Here is a 26,219-nt window from a genome sequence, read left to right on the forward strand (position 1 = left end):
CTCAAAGAAAAAGGATTTTTACAGCAAGTAAAAAGAAAATGCTATCAAGTTTTCTTGGGTTATTGAGGGATGCAGGATACGGTAATGATGATTGGGACATTCCATCACCCCCCATAGTGTTACTTTGGGGATTCCCAGCAAAGCTGACAGTTCAGCGTGGATCGTGTCGAATCGGCTTCAGAAAAATTATGTACACCGATTTTATTTTATAGGGCTAGATAGGTTAGTGTTCGTTTGATCGTGGATGTCTATAAAATGTAGTGATTTTAGTGTTAGGCTTGACTTATTTTTGAAGAACCATGTGGCAATCCTAAAAATATGGAAAACAGTTTGATGCGAAAAAGCCCAAGAAGCACTCACAGATCTAGTAGAATGCTCATTAACAAGGTTAGATTCTGATTAAACAGGACTATATGCTTGGATAATGGTCCACCTGAGACAGCTAGACATGGTGGAACGAGAATCTGGAGCACCCTTTGAGGGTCCATCTGGGGAAAAAAAATAAAATAAAAAAATTCCCATAGCCCAATAACTATAATCCAGATAAAAGAGGTAAATTTGCTTTAGTGAACTGAAGCCTTAGAAAGGGATACCATAAGAATGTCTTGGTTGGGGTGAAAAGCAGACACTAGCAGGCCAAGTCCTTGGCCTCAGCACTATCATGCGCCTATGCAAAACCAGAAGAGATTCTTTTCAGGCCAAAGCTGCCAGTTCAGACATGTGACTCACAGATGAGATGGCTTCAAGGAATACCTCCTTGAAAGTGAGTAAAGAAACAAATGTCGCCAATGGGTTAAAATTGTGTTAATTTGTTAAAAGATAGACCTTGCTGAAGTAGCCTTTCCAACCTTTAGCATCATAGTAATTACAGATTGTGAGATGTCAATTTCCTAAGGCTAATTAAACAATTAAAAAAACTATCAAAAATGAACAATCTGGTGGAGACCATGGAGTTCCCCATATAAAGCTTAAAAGGTCGATGTACCATATCTGGTTAGATCAGTCCAGAATAATGAGAATCACCAAATCCATCTTGATCCTGTAAAGGGGAGGAAAGGCTTAGCTCAGTGCATTGATCCCATGGAACCACCAGGGCTCTGGCGGTGCACTACACTACAAGATCCCTGAAGACAAACCTGTCCAATTTTTCTTTTGAACCTGGAGCTGGTGATCACCACTTGCAACACATATCGTGAAACGCCTCTAACTGTAGATCACTTACCCAGGTTCAGGATATGCTGAGGAAGTCAGTCTGCTGATTGTCTACACCTGGGATGTACACAGCAAACAAGAAGGGGACATGAAGTTCTGTCCAGGACAAGCTTCAATTTGTCTCTTGTGACAGTGACACTTATGGTTCCTCCCTTATAGCAGATGTATTCCACTACTGTGGAGCAGAGTATGGAACAAATTATTTTCAAGCAGATGGGCCAACACCACAGGGAGTCAATCTGCCTGAGGCTGCAGAATGTTGATAGAGACAATACTTCTAACAACCAAGTCCCCTACATCGACAGCATGCCCAGGACCCCTCAGTAGCACAACAGGCTAGCGTTTGTCATGAGGATCTTCCAGATGACAGGAAGAAAAGACCTCAGTTTCCAAAGCCCAATTCCTGAGGCAGAAAACTGATTCTCTGTGCTAAATAAATTGGTGTGTCCAGGGTCTATATCTGCTTGTCTCATGAGGACATAATATTGCTGTCTGGAGTGAAACTGAGCATGTAGAACTTTCTTGAATGAACCAAGATCAAGCCTAAGACTCGTGCAAAACAGGACAGTGGGATAATTCCTGATCCTCAGAGTGTGAAGTTTCCTCTGTGTACCATACAATCTGGCCTAAGTTGTGTCCAGAACTAGAGCCAGATACTCCAAATGAGGAGTCCATTCTACCATGGATATCTTAAGATTCAGGGTCTAATTGAACTGCTGCAATGTCTGGACAGTCAACATGCTGTCCCAAAGAGTTGGCAGAACTGGTCCCTTAACAAGAGGTTGTCTATGTATCCTGGAGTGCAGACAAAAGACCAAAGAGCAAGGCCACAAACTGCAGGAGACCCAAAGCGCAGAGTAGGAAATGTTGGTAAGCTGGGGACATGCAGGTACACATCCTTGATGGGTGGTTATGAATTTCCCCTATTGTAAATATGTATTAACGTGTATTTCTATAATTAGCTAGTTTAACAAAAGCACTGATATAGTTAATGGTGATAGAACAACAAGGTTAGCTATAAAAACATGCACACTGCTTAAAAAGGTGTCATTACCCAAGAAAATAAATCAAGACTTATTAACTTATTTTCTGCAGGTCCCCCCTTCTTTCCTGTGGATATAGAGGTGGATATGGTGGCTCGGCATGTATTAAACCAGTTGCAGGGACGGAGGGCCCCCTGGTGGTATAGACCGGAATAGAGGAGGAGGTCGTCTAACACAATCTTGTGCTAATATAACCAAGCCGTGGAGTTAGAGGGATGGAAGGCCCCCTGGTGGTGGATATTGAGACAAGGCGGCTATCCAAAATGACGCTGACATAACTAAGGTGTGGAGGTGATAGTTCTGTGAGCTCATTATTGGATTACATCTGTATCAGAGTGCTTTATTCATATTTGCGGGAGTTTTGTTATATATGACAACATAAGAATACTATTTGAGACTATTTATATAATCTTTATGTAATAAGCAAATTTATTTTACGGACATCTCTTATCTATAGACGTTTTTTGAGTGCCTTTTACAAAAAATATTTTTTTCACGATTTACATTTTAGGTTTATACACTTATCTCATTGCGCAGGATCACTATATATTCATTTAACTACTTCAATGTTGGGCCTCTGTATGTGGCCAGGCTGTGTAAAAGTATCACACATGGTATTGCCATACTCGGGAAGAGTAGCAGAATGTGTTTTGGGGTGTAATTTTTTGCTATATACATGCTGTGTTAGAAATCTCTTATAAATTGACAACTGTGAAATATTTTCCAAAAACTTCTGGAAAAAAATGGACAATGCAAAAGACACATTCTGCCTGAGATTATACGTTGGGGTGTTTGCTTTCCAAAATGGGGTAATTTTGTGGGCAATTCCATTGTCCTGCTGCCCCAGGGCCTTCAAAAGTGTAATAGGTGGTTATGAAACGAGTTGTGTCATTTTTGCTCATAGAACGCCTGAAGGTGCTACTTCAATGTTGGTGCTCTATATGTGGCCATGCTGTGTAAAAGTCTCACACATGTATCGCCATACTCAGGAAGAGTAGCAGAATGTATTTTGGGGTGTAATTTATTGTATGCATATGCTGTGTGTGAGAAATAACCTGATATGATAATTTTGTAAAAAAAAAAAAAAATCTTAATTTTGCAAAGAATTGTGGCAAAAAAATTACAACTTAAAAAAAAAAACTCACCATGCAACTTAATACCTTGGAATGTCTACTTTCTAAAAAGGGGTCATTTGGGGGGGGGGGGGGTATTTGTACTTTCCTGACTTGTTAGTGCCGGTTCACACAGGGTAGACACGACTTGCAGCGCGACTCACAGACGCGACCTGCACACAACTTCAGCAGCAACTTGCAAAACGACTTTGGTATAGAAATCAATGCAAGTCGCCTGAAGTCGCCCCAAAAATAGTACTGGAACCTTTTTCTAAGTCGGAGTGACTTGAGTCGCTCCTATTAGAACGGTTCCATAGTACAGAACGGAGCGTGACTTGTCAGGCGGCTACGTAGTGTGAACGGGCACTTAGTGTCTCAAGAAATGAGATACACCTGATCAGATGTGATCAATTTTCAGTGATTAGCACCATAGTTTGTAGACTATAACTTTCACAAAGACCAAAAATATGCACCAATTTGGGTTATTTTTAGCAAAGATATGTAGCATTATAAAGTTTGGCCAAAATTTATGAAGAAAAATTATTAATTAGCAAAATTTTATGATAGAAAAAGAAAAAAGGCATTTTTTTTCACAAAATTTCCGTTTTTTAATTTATAGCACAAAAAATAAAAAACCTACTAGTGATTAAAAATCCACTAAAAGAAAGCTCTATTTATGTGGAAAAAAGGACGCAAGTTTCATATGGGTGCAGTGTTGCATGACTGAGTAATTGTCAATCAAACTGTGAGCGCTGAAAGCTAAAAATGGTCTGGACAGGAAGGGGGTGTAAGTGCACTGTATTGAGGTGGTTAAAGGATCCAGAAAATTAAAGCTGGAGCTTCTTTAAGACAAGATGTATTTTGCAGTTCAGTAGTGCAGATGGTTCTTGCTGCAATTAGTGTATCTCAGTCCATTAACCCTTTAACGTCTGCTCCACCATTTTGGTGGAGCACATTTTGAGTCACGCTAACTCATTGAAAAATGTGGACTCCAAAGGGTTAAGGAACAGTTTGTAGAGCTACCTGAAATTCTGCCTGATCAGCAGGCCCAGCAATGGGCTGGTGTAGCTGACGCACTAGGTCTCACAGTAGATGCTATGAAAGACTATCATTTAAGCCTTATGCAGGGACTAGTGCATTCTCGCTGAGTTCTGTGGCTGAAATATTGATCAGCCAAAGCACCATGTGAAAGCTCTTGGCCAGTTTGTTTCCCTTCCTAGGGTACGGCTATTTAGAGTGGAAAAGTACATCCAAAAGACCTCTAATAGGGTAAAGCTCTCTTTACCAGTAAAAAGGTTCAAACATTTCTCCTTTTATCGTGCTGCCTCTCCTATGCCTTGGGCATCTGCTTCTAGGCAGTCTCGGCAGCCTCAAGTCCCCAAGGGCAGCAAGCCCACAAAGCAGAATGCTAAAGCCTTCTCATGAAGGGGTACCTCCACTCGTTCGGGTGAAGGGAAAGGTCCTGCGATTCTGAAGATCTGTCAGGACAGATGGATTTCTGCAATTTTTTTCTCTAGGTTACGACTAGAGTTCCGAGAGCCCGGATGGCTCAGTCAGACGTTTAATCTGAGGGTCCAGAGTTTGGGTCCCTGTTTGGGGCTGCTGATGGGGCAGTCTTTATGCAAGAGTTTCCGTCTCCTCAGAGAATGTTCCTAAGGATCCAGAGGAGAAAAAAAAAAAAGGAGGTCTCTTTCTGGCCTCTGGATCAGTCTGTCAGGGCCACGGCAGTGGCTTACATTGATCACCGGGGCGGGCACGAGAGGTCGTGCAGCCCAAAAAGAGGTGAATAATGTTCTAGCTTGGGCAGAACACAATATTCCTTCCCTATCGCCCATTTTCATTTTTCAGGCCTAATACTTGAGTCGCCAACAATTATTACCAAGAGAATGTCGTCTTCACCCTGACATCTTCCTAGCAATATGTCAGATGGGGTATTCCAGACATGGACCTATTCGCGTCCAGATTCATCAACAAGGTCGACAACTTTATGTCGAGAATAAGGGTCCTCTAGCAGGCGGAACACACGCATTCGTCTTCCCATGAGATAAGTTTTCACTGATCTATGCATTTCCTCCAGTTCTGCTACTTCCGCGCCTTCTCTGCAGGATTAAGCAGGAACAAAAAGGAGGCGATTCTGGCAGCCCCAGTGGGTTCCAGAAGATCTTGATTTACCAAGATCATAAGGATGGCAGTAGGAATCGTTCAGTCTCTGCCATTATAGCCAGACCTTCTTGCACAAGGTCCGGTATTTCATCCTACCTTACAGATGAAAAATTTAACAGGTTTAATCCCACTCTATAAAAGATCATGGGTGATCTCCTTCGGTAGTGTCTACTTTGATTAATGCCAGGAAACCGACTTCCAGAATCACTTACTATAGAATCTGGAAGGCATAGGTTTCTAGGTGTGGACCCAGGGATCGGCACCCCAGGAAGTATGTCATAGGCAGGATTCCTGGTGTCCTGCATATGGGATCTGAAATGAAGCTGGCCTTGACTTCTATCAAGAGCCAGATCCCAGCCATGTCATTGTTTTTTCCTATGGCCTCTTCCTTTCCACTCTTGGTGGGTAGCACTGTTTATTCCCCCCATCAAGGAACCTCTAAATTCTTGGGATTTAAAATCGGTCTTATCAGCTTTGCTGAATCAGCCGTTCAAACCTTTACGAGAAATTGCCTTGGTTCTTTGACAAGATAATCTTTTCTGGTTGCCATTTCTTTGGCTAAAATAGCATAGGAAATAGCGGCTCTGTCTTGTAAGAGCCATATTTCATCATGCATAAGGATCAAGTGATTTAATGTCCTCATCCTGAATTCCTACCAAAGTGGTAACAGGTTTTTCATTTAAACCAGGATATTATTCTTCCTCCTTTTCCCCAGAGCCTTAATCTAGGGAAAAGAAGGCACTATATTCTCTTGATGTAGTAAGAACGATAAGAGTCCATTTAAAGGCAACCGCTCAGGTTCGCAAAAACACAGCTTTTGTTTGTACTGCCAGAAGGTCCAAGATGTGGACAGGCAGCGTCAAGATCCACTATTTTCCAAATGGATTTTGTCAAGTGCTTGTTCAGGCTTCAGCTTAAAGAAGAAAATTCAGAGGAAGACCATTACTGTGGAGGTGGAGAAACAGCACATACAGGCATACCTCACTTTTAAAGAGGAAGTAAACCCTGATGGGTTTACTTCCTCTTTTTTTCCCTGCAAAGGTAAAGCATAATGGACTACTATGCATCGCATAGTAGCTCATTATGTGTCACTTACCTGACACAGGAGCCAGCGAAGTCGCCGCTGATCCCTGTAGTCCGCCGCATCCATGTTGCTGGTGGCGTCTCGCAGCTCCGACGAATCACAGCGGCGAAGCCGCGATGACGTCACTCCCGCGCATGCGCACGGGAGTCGCGTCTCGCAGCTCCGCCGCTGCCACTCGGCGAAGCCGCGATGACGTCACTCCCGCGCATGCGCACGGGAGTCGACAAATTTGGCAAATCCATTCATGGATTTGCCGCATTTAGTGCGCCTGCGCGCCGCTGTCTACGGCGCATGCGCCGTAGACAGCGGTGCCCATTTTCGGGCAAATATCTCCTAAACCATATAGGTTTAGGAGATATTGCTTGGACCTACAGGTAAGCCTTAATCTAGGCTTACCTGTAGGTCCAAGTTGTTTGGAAGGGTTTACTTCCTCTTTAAGTACACAATGGAGTTAATTTACTAAAGCTGGAAAGTGCAAAATCAGGCTCACTTCTGCATAGAAACCAACGAGCTTCCAGGTTTTATTACCAGAGCTTAATTGAATAAGCTGGTGTTAGAAGCTCATTGTTTTTTTTTTGCAGAAGTGAGCCTGATCTTGCACTTCCCAGCTTTAGCAAATAAACCCCATTGTGTACTTAAAAGTGGGGTATGCCTGTATTAAATAGGCAGGTCTGCACTGGAAAAAACTTTGGGGGTGGATGCATTACTGAATCCATGGCCCTTCGCACTCTGTTATGCATTCCCCCTGTAGAACCCCTAGTTCAAGTACTCTACAAGTTCTTGCAAGAACAAACTGGCCTGATAATCATCACTTCTTTTTGGCCAAAAAAAGGGTATGGTTTACAATTACTTTCTATCAGAATCTCGTTGGGTTCTTTCAGGCAGGAAGGATCTAATTTCAGAGGGGCAGGTTCTTCAGCCCCACAGTCTCAGATTGAAACTAGCTGCCCGTTTCCTGAAGAGAACTTAAAAAGGTTCGAGTTTCAGATAGCGCAACATCCATTAAAATCCATTTACAGCAACATCTTGAAGACATTTAACTCAGAGTACAAAAATTCCACTTTTGACATTCCTAGTGTATTAAAACTTTTGACTAACAGGGCAGACCAGTGTCTGGCCCTAAAACACTGAACGTTATGGGCTTTCCCGGAAAACTACTGGATTTTACTGTGCAAGTCTAACTCGAGATTAAAAAAAAAAGAAAAAAAAAAAGTCCTCTTCAACTGAATGCAAGACCAATAAGCTCACAGGAAGCAAACAACTGATCAGGTTGTTCTTGTTCTACAAAGGAATTGGAATAGAGGTATATACACCACATCAAAAGATACTGAAATAGTCACTTTTTTGGAGTAAAAGCACAAGTCTGCAACGCGTCAGTAAAACTAATTTACACAAGAACGGCAATGGTTTACAATCAATTTCAGCAGCCAGAGGGCATCAAAGCCACAAGCATTTTGCCACTCTGTTCAGAGTTGGTAAATGACCGGATGACTTAAGCCATAAAGCCTTGTATGACCTCCCATAGAGGCCTCCTCTAGAGTCGCTCACCCAGACTCCATGTACAAAAGAGGTGGAGCCGGAATCCTAACCCCCAAAGAGCACCTGTCTCATCCTTGCTTCACTTCCATTATACAGATCTGTGCACAGCTTTGTGCCAAGCTAACTCCACCCCCTCCAAGAACCTCCTGCTCTCCAAGAGAATCTTCAGAAATAGGGCTAGTGCTGAGGCAATGGCAATGACGTGGGACCTAGAAAGTGCTAAATTGCCATGTTAGTCTTTTACTCAGCAGAGCTAGAACAATAGTGTAAAAAAAAAAAAAAAACGCAATACACTTAACATGCTGGTAATAGGTGGTAGTGTTCTGGACTGCCCTACAGTTTGCCAGTGTCCTTTCCTCGTGTAGACAGCAGTTTAATCGAAATGTGACCGACTTACGGTGTCCATCGAAGGACAAGAACAAAAGCAGGATTGAGCACAGGCAGCCAACGCACATATATCCAGCTCAACCTAGAATACCATCAATTTATTTTGAAACTATGTCCAATGCCTCTAAGGGTCCTTTCACACGGGGCGGATCAGTTCTGATCCGCCCCGTGGATGTCCGTTTGCTCAGCGGGGATCACTCCGCCGATCCCCGCTGAGCAGGGAGATGACAGGTCTGTCTCCGCACACTGTGCAGGGACGGACCTGTCACAGCGCCGCTCTCCCCTATGGGAGATCGGATGACGACGGACCGCAGTGCCCGTCGTCATTCGATCCGATCCGCAGACGGATGGAAAAATAGCTTTTTCCTCCGTCACACTTTTTCGGATCGGAGCGGGTCGGATGTCAGCGGACATGTCACCGCTGACATCCGACGCTCCATAGAGCTCTATGGAGCACCCGTTCAGGTCCGCCTGAAAAACTGACAGGCGGGCCTGAACGGGACGTTAGTGTGAAAGGGGCCTAACACAAAGCAACATTGAAGAAAACTGGGAAATATTGGGAAAACAAAAGTAAATAATTGGACTCTGACCTGGATTTGTGTTTTTTTTTTTTTTTAATAAAGCATCACAAGGAAGGTGTGGCCCTAATTTTTGTATGCCCACTTTAAACAGCAGGCACTGTATTAAAAACCACTAAGTATCACTCAATAGCATTTACATTTAATGATCAGACCTGTAGCCGCATGTACTACCTGCCCAGCACCAGTGCACACACTGATGAGAGGGAGGAAGCCAGACCACAAAGATAGTTTAGTTTACAAATGCTTCACAGTCACATCAGAGGTTATGACAAACCAGTCAAAGTAGAAATACACCAAATTGAATACCAGCATATATTAACAATTAACTATAGTACGGGTTCTAAGGAATTATGCACAGCTAATTCATAGAGGCAAATTCATGTTTTGGCTGAAATCAAACCAAAGCAATATTCCCTAACATTTTAAAATCCAAAAAGGTTTTGTAGATTATGGGGAAAACACATGACTAAGTTTGAATGTCAACACACATTGTAAAATGCACTCTTTAGTTGTATATGTTAGGACAGCCCAGGGTTAGGCTTTAAAGTTGAACTAAAGTCTACAAAGAAACTGCAAGCCAGCAGGGTCTTTTATTGCATACGAGACATTACATTGCATGTCTCTTCTGCATTAAACAAAATATACCTGGCTGCTCAGTGTCTTTTTAAAAAGACACAGCTCAGTTTAATTTCTGGCACAGTGCCTGTGTGTCAGGATGACTGAACGCCTGTGTGTGTGCAGGCGTTACAACATCCTGTGCTAGCCTATCAAGACAACCTAAGACCAGCGTCAAGGAGAAGATGCTTGCGCCAGCGTGGGACCTCACTAATGGCAGACTGTTGGATCAAAAGGTGAAAAGATTAGTATTACGGACTTAAATTCCACTTTAACTCCAAGTGCAGCATTACTACATTATAGAACTTGCTTCTGCAGAGTGCTGCTTTTCATCACATCAGAACTTACCCTTTTCACTGCCACCTTGATCAAAGCTCCACTGAAAAGCCTGTGCTTGAGAAGACTGCCAGGCATCGGAGGAGGTGTTCTCATTTTGTAAACAGGTGGGTGATAAATATTCATCTGATAAACCACCAACAGCAGTACTTGAACCTGTGCTCTGAACATCTACAGATTCAGGTGGTCTCACATGATTTAACTCTTCTCCACTGAAACTAGATGAAAACATCTGTGAGAAGTGGGGGCTACCTTCCATGGCAGACTGGATACTCGGTTTTTGGCTTTCCTAGAGGTAAAGAGAGTCAAGTTTATGAGAAGCATTGGTTTCTGAAAAATCCAGATTGCCAGAACGCTATACAAAAAGGAAAAAAGTTAATTTTTTACAGAACATAATCAGTTTAGCCACCATTATATAATGTGGTGTGAAAAAATGAAGGCATGAACAGTAGACTTTAAAGCAAAATCAGATTTTGAATATTTGGATAAAAGGCAGAAACCGTACATAGATTCACTAGAGACCTCTGCTGGAAAGCCTTTTACATCATATTAATGGTTTAAAACCTAATACAAAAATAGTTAGATGCCTCTAAACCAAAAATATTTATTTAAGAGAAAACTGTTCAGTCAACAGTTTTTAAAGCTGTATGCTTTGGTACCAACGATTTGTATTTTACCACTCAAGGTTAGCCACTCTCGAAGGACTAGTCTGCATTGAGATAAAGGGATTCCCACATCCATGCTAAAACAGTGTGGATGACGGAATCTTTTTTACGGGCTATTGTATTCAGATAGTATATGGCAGGGTGCAGTCAATGCTCTGCCTATAATTTTACATCTGGCTCAATTTTAAAATCTACTTTGGTAGGCTTCCTTATGTTTACAAGACCATCCAAGTTTCAAATTTCCTGCCAAATTGACCAAAATTTAAACCAGGTATGGGCTAGCCTGTAGAATTGACTCTTGCAGTAAGTAGCAGAACGTATTCACAGCACTTCGATATTTTCCACATTTTATCTTACAGCCTTATTCCAAAATGGATTACATTCATTATTTTATACAAACAATACCCAATGACAACGTGAAATGTTTGTTTGAAATCTTTGCAAATGTCTTAAAAACACGAAAAAAAAAAAAAAAAAATCACATGTACATAAGTATTCACAGCTTTTGGTCAATACTTTATTGAAGCACCTTTGGCACCAATTACAGCCTCAAGTCTGAGTATGATGCTACAAGCTTTGCATACCTATTGTTGGGCAGTTTCTCCCAATCTTTGCCGGACCTCTCAAGCTCCATTAGATTGGATAGGGAGAGTTAGAGCACAGCCATTTTCAGATCTCTCCAGAGATATTCAAATTGGGTTCAAGTCTGGACCCAATTTGGCTGGGCCACTCAAGGACATTCACAGAGTTGTACCATAGCCACTCCTTTGTTATGTTATTGTTTGTTGCGCTATGATCGTAGTCCTATTGGAAGATGAATCTTCATCAATGTCTCATCTTTCCCTCAATCTGACTAGTCTCAGTCAGTTTGGCTGGGCGGCCCGCTCTAGGAAGAGTCCTGGTGGTTCCAAACTTCTTCCATTTACAAAATGATGGAGGTCACTGTGTTTATTGGGACCTTCAATGGTGCAGACATTTCTCTGTATCCTTCCCCAGATCTATGCTTCTATACAAATCCTGTCTCGGAGGTCTACAGAAAATTCCTTGGACTTCATGGCTTGGTTTGTGCTACGACATGCACGGTTAACTGTGGGACCCTATATAGACAGACGTGTGTGCCTTTCCAAATTGTCCAATTAACTGAATTTACCACAGGTGGACCTCAATGAAGTTGTAGAAACATCTCAAAGATGATCAGTGAAAACAGGATGTACCTGAACTCAATTTTGAGTATCATGGCAAAGGCTGTGAATACTTATGTACAAGCGATTTACTTCTTTCACGTTGTCATTATGGGGTATTGTTTGTAGAATTTTGAGGAAAATAATGAATTTAATCAATTTTGGAATAAGGCTCAACAGAGAAAAAAAAAAAAAAAATGGGGAAAAAGTAAAGTGCTGCATACATTTTTTTTGTCATGCAACACTGTACACACATTTAAATTTATATCATTTTTATAGCATTTGATTACCACTGGGATTTTTAGATTTTGCTATAAAAACTACTTTGTTATAAAACATCAGCAGTGATCATTCAATTTTAACTTTTTTCTAAAACATTATCAATCTTTTATAGGCCCACAGCTATCACATGGTACAGGGTTCTGTGACTGGCTCAGGTACTGGATACCAACACTTACAGATAAAGATTATCCAGGTAATATCCAATTGCCTCGCGGGAGATCAGGAAGGAATTGTTTGCCTTGCTAGAGCAAAGTGGACCATGCCGGCTTCTGGATCAACTGTGGGTATACACTTGTGTATATGAGATTGTATATATTTTTTCCTTTTTCACCCTTATAGGTTGAACTAGATGGACTGGTGTGTTTTTCAACTTATGTAACCATGTGATACCTGTGAGCCAATCGCAGGATCACTATAGTCATCATGGTCATTACGATAGAAATGCAAAGCGGCCATTTACCAGAAGCTGCATTCTGCCGTGTCCAGGACACAGCGTTTGCAGGAGCGTTGCACTGCACTCCCCTTGGCTGGATGACATATATAAACATGATCCAGCCTGACCATGCCGCTCTGCCACAGTAAATGTACTGTGGCCAGGTGGCAAGCAGTTGCTTCCAGGCTTGCTTGATGCCCAATGATGAAATTAAATCAGTGTTGCATAATACATCAAAGGCAAGTAAGGTAATCATGATGCATACATTTATAGACCTCCTTGAATAAACACATGCCACTTTAAATTTGATTCAGAATTCACTTACATGATTTGGATCTCGGAAGGATTTACTCTGGTCTTGTTCCATATCATGTTTAATCAATTCTTTTCTATCATTCTCACCATTTCCAACAGGAACCATACGGTCTCCAGGGGCCTATAAAAAATTTTTTTTTAGCAATCTGCGCCTAGTTTCATGCGTATATCCGTACAACCACTTCAGGCCTACGACAATCCTTTCTCAAGTACAAGTATAAAACATGACTGAAAACATCACTCGTATAAACCACAAATTGTTAAAGTGGAAGTAAACCCGGCTATTGTTTTCAGCCTAGGAAGCGGCTAACTTAGCCTCTGTTTAATCTTCAACTGCCACGATGGACATGTGATCAGGTACGACACCAACAATTGGCTGGTTTGATAGTTTGGTTGCGAACACAACTAATGTGACAAGCGGAATTCACTGCACGGTTTTTGTAATTGCTAAAATCTATGGGTTTACTTCCGCTTTAAGAAACGAGCATCAACTAAAAACCGTAACCCATACTACCATTGATCTTGGATACAAATGTAAAACAAAAAACAAAACAAAAAAAAAAAAAAAAAAAAAAAAAGATATTGTTGTAGCGCCACTAGCAAATCCAATACAGGAAACCCTATAAAAGATTGAGGCTCCATGCACACTGTCATTTTTCATTCAGCTGTTTTTTTTTTTTTTCCCTGGATGAAAACTGTATACCATGGTTTTGTGTGAGCTTCTAATAGCATTGAGAAGCATTTAGTGTGTTTGCTGAAAAAAATGGTCCAAAAAAATAAATAAAATAAAACCCCTCGACAAAAAAAAAAGTGTTTTTCTGCTCCTAGACACTGAAGCTCAAAAAATGCTAATAGCCTAAAGTAATGTGCATGGACACATAGGATAACACTATTTAGCTTATAGGAGCAGAAAAATGCTAACGGCTTCTAGGAGCTTAAAAACACTAGCGTGCATGGAGCTGAAGATCTCATTTATTAGGCATAGCAATGGAGCCCCTCCCTCTTGCAATAGTGATAATGGATTTATCTAAAATATCCATTAATACAACCTTAGTCAAATCTAACTATTTGACTTTATTTCAAAAGGTAAAAGCTTCCCATTAGGGTTGCCAAAATGTGCCCGTCAGTTTGTGGCAGTGCCCTAAGGCGACTAGATTTTGGATTAGGCCTTTTCATATAAATCTCTTGGTCACCATGACTAACATAGTTAGGACCCCTAAAGTCGCTCTTTCAAGAGTTAAGATTGGGGGATTAAGATTTCTAAACACTAAGGCTTTATTTACAGGGGACGTTGTTACAACCTCTCCTGAACGATTTAACTTGACAGATAGTAACCCACGTTTAAAACATCCGTTTAGCATTTAGAAGAGTTTGAAGAAAAAAAAAAAAAAAAGGACCAGTTAAAAAAAAAAAAAAAAAAAAAAAGGGTTTTTGTACTCACCGTAAAATCCTTTTCTCTGAAGTTCATTGACGGACACAGTTTCAGTAATCTTGACCATGGGGTTATTACAAAACCTTCGGGAGATGACTAGACCTGTAATACCTGTGAAAACAGAACTTTACAGTTCCGCCCATGAGGGAGCGGTCCCTCTGGTAATAACTCCTCGGCCTGCTTCCTTCAGCGCAGTAAGTCAACAAGCAGTATAACGTAAACCAATAGGAGGGGAAGGTGCTGTGTCCATCAACTAACTTCAGAGAAAAGGATTTTACGGTGAGTACAAAAATCCTATTTTCTCTTTCGTTCATTGACAGACACAGCTCCAGCAATCTTGACCGTAGGGACGTCCCCAAGCAGTGTCATAACGAGGGGTGGGAACAGCAATATAACTTCACCCACAACCAGCGGTGCTCCCTAACAGGGGAGTCACCATCTTAACTAACCGCATAAGAACTTGCAGCCAACAAATGCAGCAGTGCATTAATACTCAAAATTAACTTTTTTTAAACAGAAGAAAGAATGCAGAATTGCAACATTACACGGCAGCCTGCAAAACTTTGCGGCCAAAGCAGCCATCAGAAGATGCGCTTACATTCACTTTGTAGAATTTGGTAGAGATGTGAACGGACGACTAAGTCGCCGCCTCACACACTTGAGGGACTGACACTTTATGTCGGAAAGCCCAAGAGGTTCCAATTGCCCTGGTGGAATGGGCCATGACAGGAAAGAGGGGCACCTGCCCCTTCAAGACATAGGCCTGGACCCCAATCTGTCTGATCCACCTGGAAATGGTGGCCGTCGAGACCGTCGTCTCTTTTTTCGGACCAGTTACCGAAACGTACTGACGAGTCTGACTCCCGAAAGGGAGCCGTGGCAGACAAATATACCCTTAGGGCCCAGACCACACCCAGAGAATGAAGGGCCACCTTCTTAGGATGTGTTGGTTTAGGACACAGATGGTAACACAATTTCTTCCTTTTTTCTGCTTAGTGAAGGAGAATGACCTAGGCTCCCTGCGGGACCATCAGTCCTGGGATTTTTTGCCTTTTGCGCAAGATTTTAAGATCCTGTGATCTGCTATCAACAGCTGGCTGGGTGACAGGCTGAATAATCTAGATCCTTGTAGTCTCCCCAGCCTGGCCATCGAGTGCGTGCAGACCCTAGCTATGCGCTGGGTCGGCCACAACATGCACTTCAGGCTCCAGGGGCGGCCGCTGAGTGCAACGCTCTGGGGCACACATGACCGGACTGCCGATGTCCTTGTCACAGTGTGCCATGGCCAGCAGCCACCGCGTACTGCTCGGGAGTGGGTCTGTGATGGGATGTCCCCAGCTCGTCCGGATGGCAAGTACCTGTCTTACTGCCTCAGTGGGATTGAGCAGCTGGGCATTCCCTGGGAGGGATATTAGGGGTCCCTCTCCTCCCTCCCTGCCCCCCATTTTCCCTCCCCCCCCCGGGGGATGCTGCATGACGGGCTACTGAGCGGTGTGTGTACCTGAGCAAGGGGTCCTCTGGGGGGCTCTGACCTTAGATTGGGGGCTGTGCTGGGTGTCTGTGTCCCTAGGCGTCTGTGGTCTCCCCGCTGGGTGTCTAGAGGTCTGCATGTGCTGATCGCCATGGCGCTGTTCTGCCGCCATTTTCTCTGTTCATTCACTGTGTACAGTCGGGGGCCTTTTTTCTGTAGCTTATACAGAGCGGCCATTTTGTTGTAGCTCAGCGCGATTTTTATCCTCAGCGCTGGTCCCTGCTGCTCAGAACGGCGCGTTTTTTGCTCAGGACCTGAGAGATGAAACTGGATGCAGACACCTGTAACTGAACAGCACAGCGCTCAGTCAGGGTGGGGAGTAATGAAGGTGGGGGCCCCTTAGTCTGCAGCAGCTAGAAGGGTGGGATTGTGCACCTGTCCCAAGTCCCCAAGGGTGTCAGAGAGTGGGTCAGCATGGCTTCAGAAACTGGCGTTTCTTCCCCAGAACTCCCTGCAATTGCAACCGGCTCGTCTGCAAACAGTGCAGTACCTTTGGACGCTTTGTCAGCAGTCTTTGAAATGTTCATTGCCAGGGTGGAGGTGTTGTGCAGGCGTAAAGGTGGTGAAAAGCTGCCCCTGTCCCCCCATCCTCCGGGGAGAGCTCAGACGCAGACTCAGGCCCCTGCTCCGTTTCAAATGACGCTGACCAGGACCAAATCGAACAGTGTGGATTCCCAGTCTGGGTCCGCGCAGGACAAAGCGCTAGTTGGAGCACTTATCACAGCTGTGCGCGATACCCTGAAAATTCAGGATACAGCAGGATTCTCTACTGAAGTAGCGGTCCTGTAAGCCAGCCCATACACCTAAGGTGTTTCTGTATCTGACATATTTCACCAAGTTCGTATAAAAGGAGACTACTTCTGTCTGCGTGTAACTAGCAGACCAGTTAGTGCACAGCCTTAAGTACATTTGACGCGGGCCCTGGACACGCTTCCTTTGCTGTCCAGGGCTTCAGTGTCAGCAGTGGTGCTGCGGCACCTGATTTGGCTAAAATGCTGGTCTACGGACCAGGCATCTAAAGTCTTGACGGATCTACCCTTCCTTGGATGACATTATTAAGAATGTCACAGGTGGGAAGAATACCTTGCTCCCACAGGCCAGGAAGACACGCCAAAGGCCAGGGTCCTCCTTTTCCGCTCAAAAGAGGCTTTTTTGTCCGTCCGGGACTTTAGCTAAATGCTCCTATTCCAACAGGACAACCTTTGAGGTAAAAGAGCGTCCCTGGACCCACAAGCCTGTGAGCAAAAGTGCTTCCGCATGAAGGTTTGCCCCCACCCGTCACTCGGGTGGGGGAGTCGCCTTCGGGAGTTTGCAGCCCAGTAGGCCTCTCGGCTGTCCGACCAATGGGCCTGCGAACGGATTTCCTCTGGCTACAAGATAGAGTTTCTCTTGGCCGCCAAACAGATTCTTCCCCTCCAGCATACCCTTACCCCCGGCTTGCCGGGAAGCCCTGTTGGTGGGCAGTAAGGGATCTGCTAAGCCACGGGGTGATAGTGCCTGTATCAGAATCGGAAAAGGTTTCAGGGGTTCTGCTCCAATCTGTAGCCCCAAAAAGGAAGGGGTGTGTCCAATCTTGGACCTGCTTTGTAAAAGTACAGCGGTTCAGAGTGGAATCCGTTCGCTCAGTTGTCGCTGCACTTCATCAACGGGACTCCCTGGCATCTTTGGACATCCAGGATGCGTACCTGCACATACCCATCAGGAGGTTTCCGCGATTTGCTGTAGGGGAAGCCCACTACCAGTAGAGGTCGACCAATATATCGGCCGATATTTGCCGTTTTTTAATTAATCGGCATCGGCCGATTGTACTGATGAAAAGGCCGATTTATTACTACAGCGACTTGCAAAAGACTTCTGTAATAGAAGTCAATGTAAGTTGCCTGAGTCTTCATAGAAGCACTTGTTTCCTCTCTGGGCAGTCTGCCAAGAAAAGAGCAAAAAGATACAATGTTTACACTTTAATGAAAGAACTCATCTCAGCGTGCAGAGTTCTCAGTTTAATCATTTAAAGACTAAATCTTTTCTGACACTTGTTGCTTATAAGTAAAAATTCTGCCAGAAAATCACTTAGAACCCCCAAAAATTATATATATATTTTTAGCAGAGATCCTAGGGAATAAAATAGCGGTTGTTGCAATATTTTATGTCACACGGCAATTGCGCAGCGGTCTTTCAAATGCAATTTGTTTGGGAAAAGAAATACGATTGAAAAAAAAAAAAAAAAAAAAAAAAACCTAAGTAAAGTTAGCCCATTTTTTTCCCAAAAGTTTTGACTACCTGTTTTTATTTAATATATAGTTTTTTTTTTGTTTTTTTTTTTATGTAAATCATACATACAAGTAAACTGATTGGAGTTTTTTTTTTGTTTAATAAAAAGTACGCCTGGTTGCGGACACTCCCTGGCGACTACCGATGCGAGAAGACCTTCTGTCTCAAGGTCTGAGTCTCCATCTTGCTTTACCATCGCTGATTTTAACAGCATGGCTGTTGAGAGCCAAGTGCTAAGGAACCGGGGCCCGTCGGACTCTGATTTCAACTATGCTGAGGGCATGAAAATCTTTTCGGAACATATACCATCGTACCTGGAAGGCTTACATCTCCATGTGTGAGGAGGTGGTTTCCGCACCTATTCTGTTTCCAGGATCCTGCTGTTCCTACAGCGAGGAGGAGACCAGAAATTGGCTTTAAGCACCATTAAGGGACAAATATCAGCCTTGGCTGTTTTTTCCAATGACCCCTGGTGTCTCACTCTCTAGTGAGCACTTTTATACAAGGGGTCCGGCATGTATTCCCTCCGGTGTGTCCACCCTTGCCCCCGTAGGATCTGAACCTGGTGCTATCGGCTGTTCAGAAACCGCCGTTTGAGATCATCAGGGAAATTCCTTTGTTGACTCTCTCAGAAAGTGGTCTTCCTAGTGGCTGCAACCTTCTTTTCCGCCGAAGGTGGTTTCGGCGTTACACATCAATGAAGACATTGTGTTACCATCTCTGTGTCCTAAACCGACACATCCTAAGGTGGTGGCCCTTCATTCCCTGGGTGTGGTCCGAGCTCTAAGGGTATAGTTGTCTGCCATGGCTCCCTTTCGGAAGTCAGACTCTGTTCGTTTTGGTAGCTGGTCCAAAAGGGATGGCGGTTTCATTGGTCACCATTTCCAAGTGGATCAGACAGATTGTGGTCCAGGCCCACCCCTTGAAGGGGCAGGTGCCCCCTTTCCCGTCACCGTCACAGCCCATTCCACCAGGGCAATTGGAACCTCTTGGGCTTTCCGACATCAAGCGTCAGTCGCTCAAGTGTGTAAGGCTGCGACTTAGTCGTCCGTTCACATCTTTACCAAATTCTACAAAGTGGATGCAAGCGCATTTTCTGATGCCTGCTTTGGACTCAAAGGTTTGCAGGCGGCTGTGTAATGTTGCAATTCTGCACCCTCTCTTCTGTTTAAAAAAGTTAATTTTGAGTATTAATGCAGTGCTGCATTTGTTGGCCGCAAGTTCTTATGCGGCAAGTTAAGATGGTGACTCCCCTGTAAGAGAGCACCACTGGTTTTGGGTGAAGTTATATTGCTGTTCCCACCCCTCGTTATGACACTGCTTGGGGACGTCCCTACGGTCAAGATTACTGGAGCTGTGTCAGTCAATGAACGAAAGAGAAAATAGAATTTTTGTACTCGCCGTAAAATCCTTTTCCCTGAAGTTCATTGACGGACACAGCACCCTCCGCTCCTATTGGTTTACGTTATACTGCTTGTTGATGTACTGAGCTGCAGGAAGCACACTGAGGGGTTAACAGAGGGACTGCGCCCTAGGTGGAACTGTAACGTTCTCGTTTTCACATGTATTACATGTTCTGCCTAGTCCTCTCCTGAAGGTGGCGCAATAACCCCATGGGCAAGATTACTGGAACTGTATCTGTCAATGAATGAAAGAGAAAAAATGCCTAACTGCTCCTAAACGTCCATTTAGCAGCAGCAGTGTACAAGAGGCCTTAAGCCTCTTGCACACTGCAGCTTGAAAAGACTCAGTTAGACTTACCGGTGACGGTATTTCTAAGAGCCTTTCAGGACAACCCCAGAGAGAGTAGCTCCACCTTGCAATCAGGAAACACATGCCCACTTTAAAAACACCTCCTCCTCCTCCATGGCTTCAGTTATTGTGGCCTTCCGACGCTGGAAAACAAAGCACAGAAAGCACAACACCATGGTAGAACTTAATACATTTACTAAGCATAACCTAGGGAGGGAAGTAACGGTTGTCCTGAAAGGCTCTTAGAAATACCGTCACCGGTAAGTCTAACTGAGTCTTTCTCAAATCGCCTTTCAGGACAACCCCGGAGAGGATAACCGAGAAACTTACCCTAGGGCGGGACTACTGCCTGCAGTACCTTCCTGCCGAAGGCCTGATCTGCTGCAGACAGTAGATCTAACCGGTAATGCCGGAGAAATGTCGAATAACTGGACCAAGTGGCAGCCTTGCAGATTTGTTCAGGCGTGGCACCGGCCCTTTCAGCCCAGGAAACTGCCGTGGATCTAGTAGAGTGGGCAGCAATACCTGAGGGAGGTATTTCTCCTTTTGCTTTATAGGCTTCTGTTATAGCCAACTTAAGCCACCTACCCAGCGTACTTTTAGAAGCTTTCTCCCCCTTGCGTGATCCAGAAAATATCACAAAGAGGGCGTTTGATTTTCTAAATTCTTTAGTAACTTTCAGAAACTGTAAAAGACATCTTCTCACATCCAATGTGTGAAAAACTTCCTCTCCTGCATTTGCTGGGCTTGCAGAGAATGTAGGTAACACTATTTCCTGTGATCGATGGAAAGTTGAGGATACTTTCGGTAGGAATGCTGGATCCGTCCTCAGTACCACCCTGTCCTGATAAATTCTAAGGAAGGGTTCTGTAATAGCTAGAGCTTGGAGCTCGCTGACTCTCCTGGCCGAGGTGATGGCCACCAAAAAGATTGTTTTTAAAACCACCTTCTGCAAAGAAGCTTCCTGTAAGGGTTCAAACGGTGCTCCCGAGAGACCCTGTAAAACTGTAGACAAATCCCAACTGGGAAAGTCTTTAAGGGCTACTGGTCTATTTCGAGCAAGAGCCCTAAAAAATCTAGAAATTAAAGTTTCTTTAGATAAAGTCTTTTCAAAGAAAACTGATAAGGCAGCCACCTGAGTCTTCAGGGTACTGGCTGCGAGACCCTTCTCCATTCCTTCATGGAGAAACTCCAAGACTGACACCGTGCTCTTGACCTTGAGTTCTCTAGAACTGCACCAGGAGTTGAACTTTTTCCAGACCTTCATGTAAATTGCCTGTGTAACTGCCTTCCTACTGGACAGCAGGGTCTTTACTACTTTATCTGAGAGACCTTTAGCCTTTAACAGGTCCTCCTCAGAAACCAGGCGGTTAGCTGCAGGAGTTCCACTTCTGGATGACTTACTGTCCCCTGGGATAACAGATCTTTTCTGAGTGGTAACCTCCATGGGGGCTTCGAGGCTAGGTTTCGAAGACCCGCGAACCAGGGTCTTTTTGGCCAAAAAGGAGTGACTAGTATTAAGTCTGTCCTTTCTTCCCTGAATTTCCTCAGTACTAGTGGAATTAGAGGAAAGGGGGGAAAGGCATAGCACAGCTGGTAATGCCAGGGGTGAGCGAATGCATCCAACCCTATTGCTGCATCTCCTCGGTGAAGAGAAAAGAATCTGTCCACCTTTGAGTTCTGCTGGCTGGCAAAAAGGTCTACCTGAGGAACCCCCCAGGCCTCGGAGATCATCAGGAACACTTCCTGATTCAGACTCCATTCTGCCTCTAGCAATTTGCGCCTGCTTAGGAGGTCCGCAAACAAATTCTGAGAGCCCTTCAGATGCACTGCCGATAGTGAGGCTGTGTTCTGTTCTGCCCAGGCTAACAACAGATTGGCCAGCTCCATCAAGCTCCTGCTTCTGGTTCCCCCTTGCTTCATAATGTAGGTAACCGCTGTTGTGTTGTCTGACAACACCTGAACATGGTGGCCTCTCAAACTCTGCTGAAATGCCACTAAACCCAGAAAGATCGCCTTCAACTCCCTCCAGTTGGATGATCTTTGAGCTTCCTGTTTGGACCAGACCCCCTGAGATGTCTGACCATCCAGATGGGCTCCCCAGCCCCAGGCACTTGCGTCTGTAGTAAGGCGCTTGTCCACAGGAAAGGTCCACACCAGGCCCCTTGAGAGGTTTGCCTGGTCTCTCCACCACCAAAGAGCCCTTTTCGTCTTTGACGAAATTTTTAGCTGTTTTTCCAAAGGATCCTGATGGGACCAGCTTGACAGAACCTCCCTCTGAAGGGGTCTGGAATGGAACCTGGCCCACTGAACAGCCGGGATTGCTGCCGTAAGCAGGCCCAGAACTGCCATAGCCATCCTGACTGAGACTGTCTGGTTGCTCTGTATCCGCTGTACAGCTAGCTGTAACTTTTCCTGTTTTTCCAACGGCAGGAAAACTTTCTGGAGAATCGAATTTAATGTATACCCCAGAAATTTCATTTCCTGTGAGGGGGTCAGGATTGACTTCTCTAGGTTTAGAAGCCATCCCAGGCCCTCGAGGTGAGACTGGGCCCTCTGGAGATTGACTAGGACCTGCTCCCTGGAGTCTGCAAAAAACAAAAGGTCGTCCAGATAAGGAACGACTGGAATCCCCTTCAATTTCAGGGGTTCCAAAGCCTCTGCCATAATCTTCGTAAAGACCCTGGGAGAGGACGAGAGTCCGAACGGCAGAGCCCTGAATTGGAGGTGCCATACCGAACTCCCTACCTTCAATGCCAGGCGCAGGAACTGCTGCGATGCCTGATGAATTGGTATATGAAGGTAGGCATCCCTTAGGTCCAGGGATGCCATGAAGCATTCTGGGGTCAACAGCTTTGTGATGGAGAAAATTGTATCCATCCTGAAATGTTTGTACCGAATGAACCTGTTCAGGAATTTCAGATTCAGGATTAGACGGTACTTCCCTGAGGGTTTTTTCACCAGAAAAATATGTGATTAAAAACCCCCGCCCTGCTGGCTTACTGGGACTTGAATCAGAACCTCTTGCTGTATCAGCTCCTGTAACAACAGCTTCATTGCAGAGGCCTTCTCCTGATCCCTTGGCAATGTTGTCACATAAAACCTGCTCGGGGGTAGTTCTGAAAACTCCAACCTGTACCCCTGATCGACAACGCTCTTCACGAACAGATTTGGAGACAGCCTGTCCCATTGTTCGCGAAAAGCTGACAGTCTCCCCCCCACTGGGGAGATATTGTCACTTGTTCTTAGGGGACTGCTCTGGGGGAGATCTAAAGAGGACTCCACCCCTGCCTTTGCCCTTCTGTGAACCCCATCTGCTCTTGTGCTCCTGGTCTTTTTTATGGGACTGCTGAAAAGCACGAAAATTCTTTTTAGCCATCTGCTTTTTCTTAACTGGAAAAGCCTTCTTTTTATCGGCTGTTCTATCCAGCACAGACTCTAAATCAGGACCAAAGAGCAAGTCACCCGAAAAGGGAAGACCACACAGCTTGACCTTAGAGGCAGTGTCCCCAGACCATGTTTTCAGCCAAACTGCTCTCCTGGCTGAATTTACAAGAGCCGAAGACCTAGCGGCCAGTTTAACTGATTCTGCTGATGCATCCGCCATGTATTTGACTGCATTCAGGATCAGTGGAAAGGACTCTAAGAGATCCTTGCGGGGTGTCCCCGCCTCAATATGGCTCTTCAGCTTCTCTACCCAACATTCCAGATTCCTGGCCACCACCGTAGCTGCCATTGCTGGTTTTAGACTGACCGACGCAGCATCCCAAGCTTTTTTAAGGATGGAGTCAGCTTTTTTGTCCATTGGGTCTTTAAGGATCCCCATATCTTCAAAGGCTAGATCCGTTCGTCTGGATACCTGCGAGAAAGCTGCATCGACTCTGGGTTTCTTGTTCCAAACCTCTGAGTCCTTATCTTCGAAGGGAAACCTTCTTTTGAGAGCTTTAGAGAAGAAAGGGGCTTTTTCTGGGTCCTTCCACTCCTTTCTCACTGAGTCTGAGAGGACCCTGTGGACAGGAAAAACTCGCCGTTTTGTTTCGTCCAACCCCTGGTACATTTTGTCATGAACTGACAGTTGTACTCTTTCTTCCTGAATTTCTAGAGTAGTGTAGATTGCTTTTAAAATATCATCTACTTCCTCTAGTGATAGCTTGAATTTGGAGCCCCTGCTATCTTCTTCCTCTTCCTCCTCCTCCTCAGAATCCCTGAAGGAGATGAGAGTACTACCCCCTTCGTCTCCAGACTCTTCAGTTTCCACCTGTCTGGATGACGACGCCCTGGGGCTGGGCGGTAAGTTCTGAGGCTCGGTCTGTGCGGGAGGGTTTTGTATCAGGATGGACTTGACTGAACTCAAAGAGTTTGTCAGCTCTTTAACCGAAGAAAACAAATCCTTATATTGTTGAGATGTTTCCTCTTCCACCAATTCTCTGATACAATTTCTGCACATTGCCTTCTGCCATGAATCTCTGAGGGGGGTTTTGCAGGAAGGACATTTTCTCTGACCTGGTCTAGCTTTTCCTAGTGATTTTTCCTGAAACGACATACAGGTTTAATTCACTAAAAGCTCTCAACAACCAGTTGCTTAACACCAAGCCAGTGCAGAGACCCACCACCAAACAGACCTACTAGTGAGACCCCAGAACTAGGCTGCAAAAGGTCAGAGCGAAGTCCACCTCTGACCTGCAGCGACAGGCCCCCAAGAGGGGGGAACAAACAAAGACATACCCACAGTAAAGCAGAGGGTGCCAGTGCACCTTACGTACCTGGGCTGGACCGGTGCTGGGGGCGCCTGTCTTCGCCATAGCTGGCTTGCACTCTTCCATCGTTTGAGTGAGGCAGCTATTTTACAAACAGCTCTCATTTTAAATTTTCCCGGCCGCCGCGTCATCAAGGCCGGCCGGAAGCGGAAGCACACGGTCACCTGACCCGCCCCATGACCCCTGCGTTCCAGGCGCTGAACCACGGCGCCACGCCCCCTCAGAGCGCCCGCGCGTCACCGTGAACGACGCCGTCGCCGCCCGGGACCCGGCGCCGAAAACGGAGCCATGCCGCTGACCTGCAGCGGCCTCCGCCAGCAACAGAGCCCTCCCTGCGCTAACAAGCGGACACCGGGCACCCGACGCCGGCACTCCGAGGGTCCTTACTCCCGTGAGATGGCGGGACCAGGAGCTCCAGGAGTCCTCTCCCCGTGGAGATGCTGCTGGGGGTCAAAGAGAAACAACCTGCAACAAAAGGTAAGCCTTACTCCCCTGCAGAGAGTGTAGCTCTCCCTGGTTCAGGCACATGCTTCCTCCAAGGAGGAAACACAATAACTGAAGCCATGGAGGAGGAGGAGGTGTTTTTAAAGTGGGCATGTGTTTCCTGATTGCAAGGTGGAGCTACTCTCTCCGGGGTTGTCCTGAAAGGCGATTTGAGAAATGCGCAGTACAGCTTATTTTATTTAATCAACTAAAATACAGCCCATTAACTGTAACGTGCCTATGCACCACAGGCGTGTAAATAAGCACCAAGTATTCAATAAATAAAAAATAAAAAAAATAAAGATCGGCATGTTCAGCAATTTACACCACATGCGCGCAAATGCGGACATTCGCACAAATACACGCAGATTTGTCAATTGACATGGTCAATCTGGGAACAAGCTTCCACGCATGTGCGAAAATGTGCATGAATATTGTGAACTCATATGTGCGAAAATACCTAAAAAATAAAATGTCTGAAAAAGTAGAAGCTCAAACAGGAGTATCATGTGCAAGAGGCCTAAAGATTGGTCTTTATAATTCTGGCAGACAGACTTGCAATTGCAGCGTTTTAATTGGTTAGTGGTGGTCTTTGAGTACTTAAAACAAACTGAATTGGATCAGGATTAACAAACGCTCTAGTACTCTCAACAACCAAACTAAATTTGACAAAGCATGGCACTCCTGCATTTGAGAACAGATTAGTGTGACCTGACGAAGGGGTCCTGCGTGGCTCTGAAAGACTGCTATGTGATATGATTCTTGAATAAAAAATAGTTTGGACTAAATTGATGATCCTTGGTGTGTTGGCAAATATCTACATATTGTATGGGTTCCAGTATCCAGGTGGTGATCGCTACAGCACCCAGCAGCCTAAAGAGCTTATTCCAGGAATGTGTGCGATCGGAATATGGACTCTGCTCTGGTTACCCACCCTTAACTGAGACACTGCTTTGGGACTTGCATACAGTTAAGATTATAAAAGTGTTAGGCGTCAATGAAAAAGCATAATTTGTTATTTTAAAATGGCAACCCACCCCTTTATTTG

General features: G+C 44.8%; 1 protein-coding gene across 2 annotated transcripts in view; it reads right to left on the minus strand.

Moving 5' to 3' along the window:
- The window catches only part of CEP192 (centrosomal protein 192), a 341,693-nt gene that overhangs the window by 202,024 nt on the left and 113,450 nt on the right, over nt 1-26,219 (minus strand). For both annotated transcript variants that reach the window (XM_077492401.1, XM_077492400.1), the window contains exons 12-13: nt 12,959-13,069; nt 10,085-10,361 (exon numbers count right to left, since the gene is read on the minus strand). In XM_077492401.1, coding sequence (XP_077348527.1) covers nt 10,085-10,361; nt 12,959-13,069 — 388 coding nt within the window. The remainder of the gene's footprint in view (nt 1-10,084; nt 10,362-12,958; nt 13,070-26,219) is intronic.

Source organism: Lithobates pipiens, unplaced genomic scaffold, assembly GCF_037356315.1.
Source record: "Lithobates pipiens isolate NorthernLeopardFrog02 unplaced genomic scaffold, aLitPip1_a1.2 Scaffold_19, whole genome shotgun sequence".
Lineage (NCBI taxonomy): Eukaryota > Metazoa > Chordata > Amphibia > Anura > Ranidae > Lithobates > Lithobates pipiens.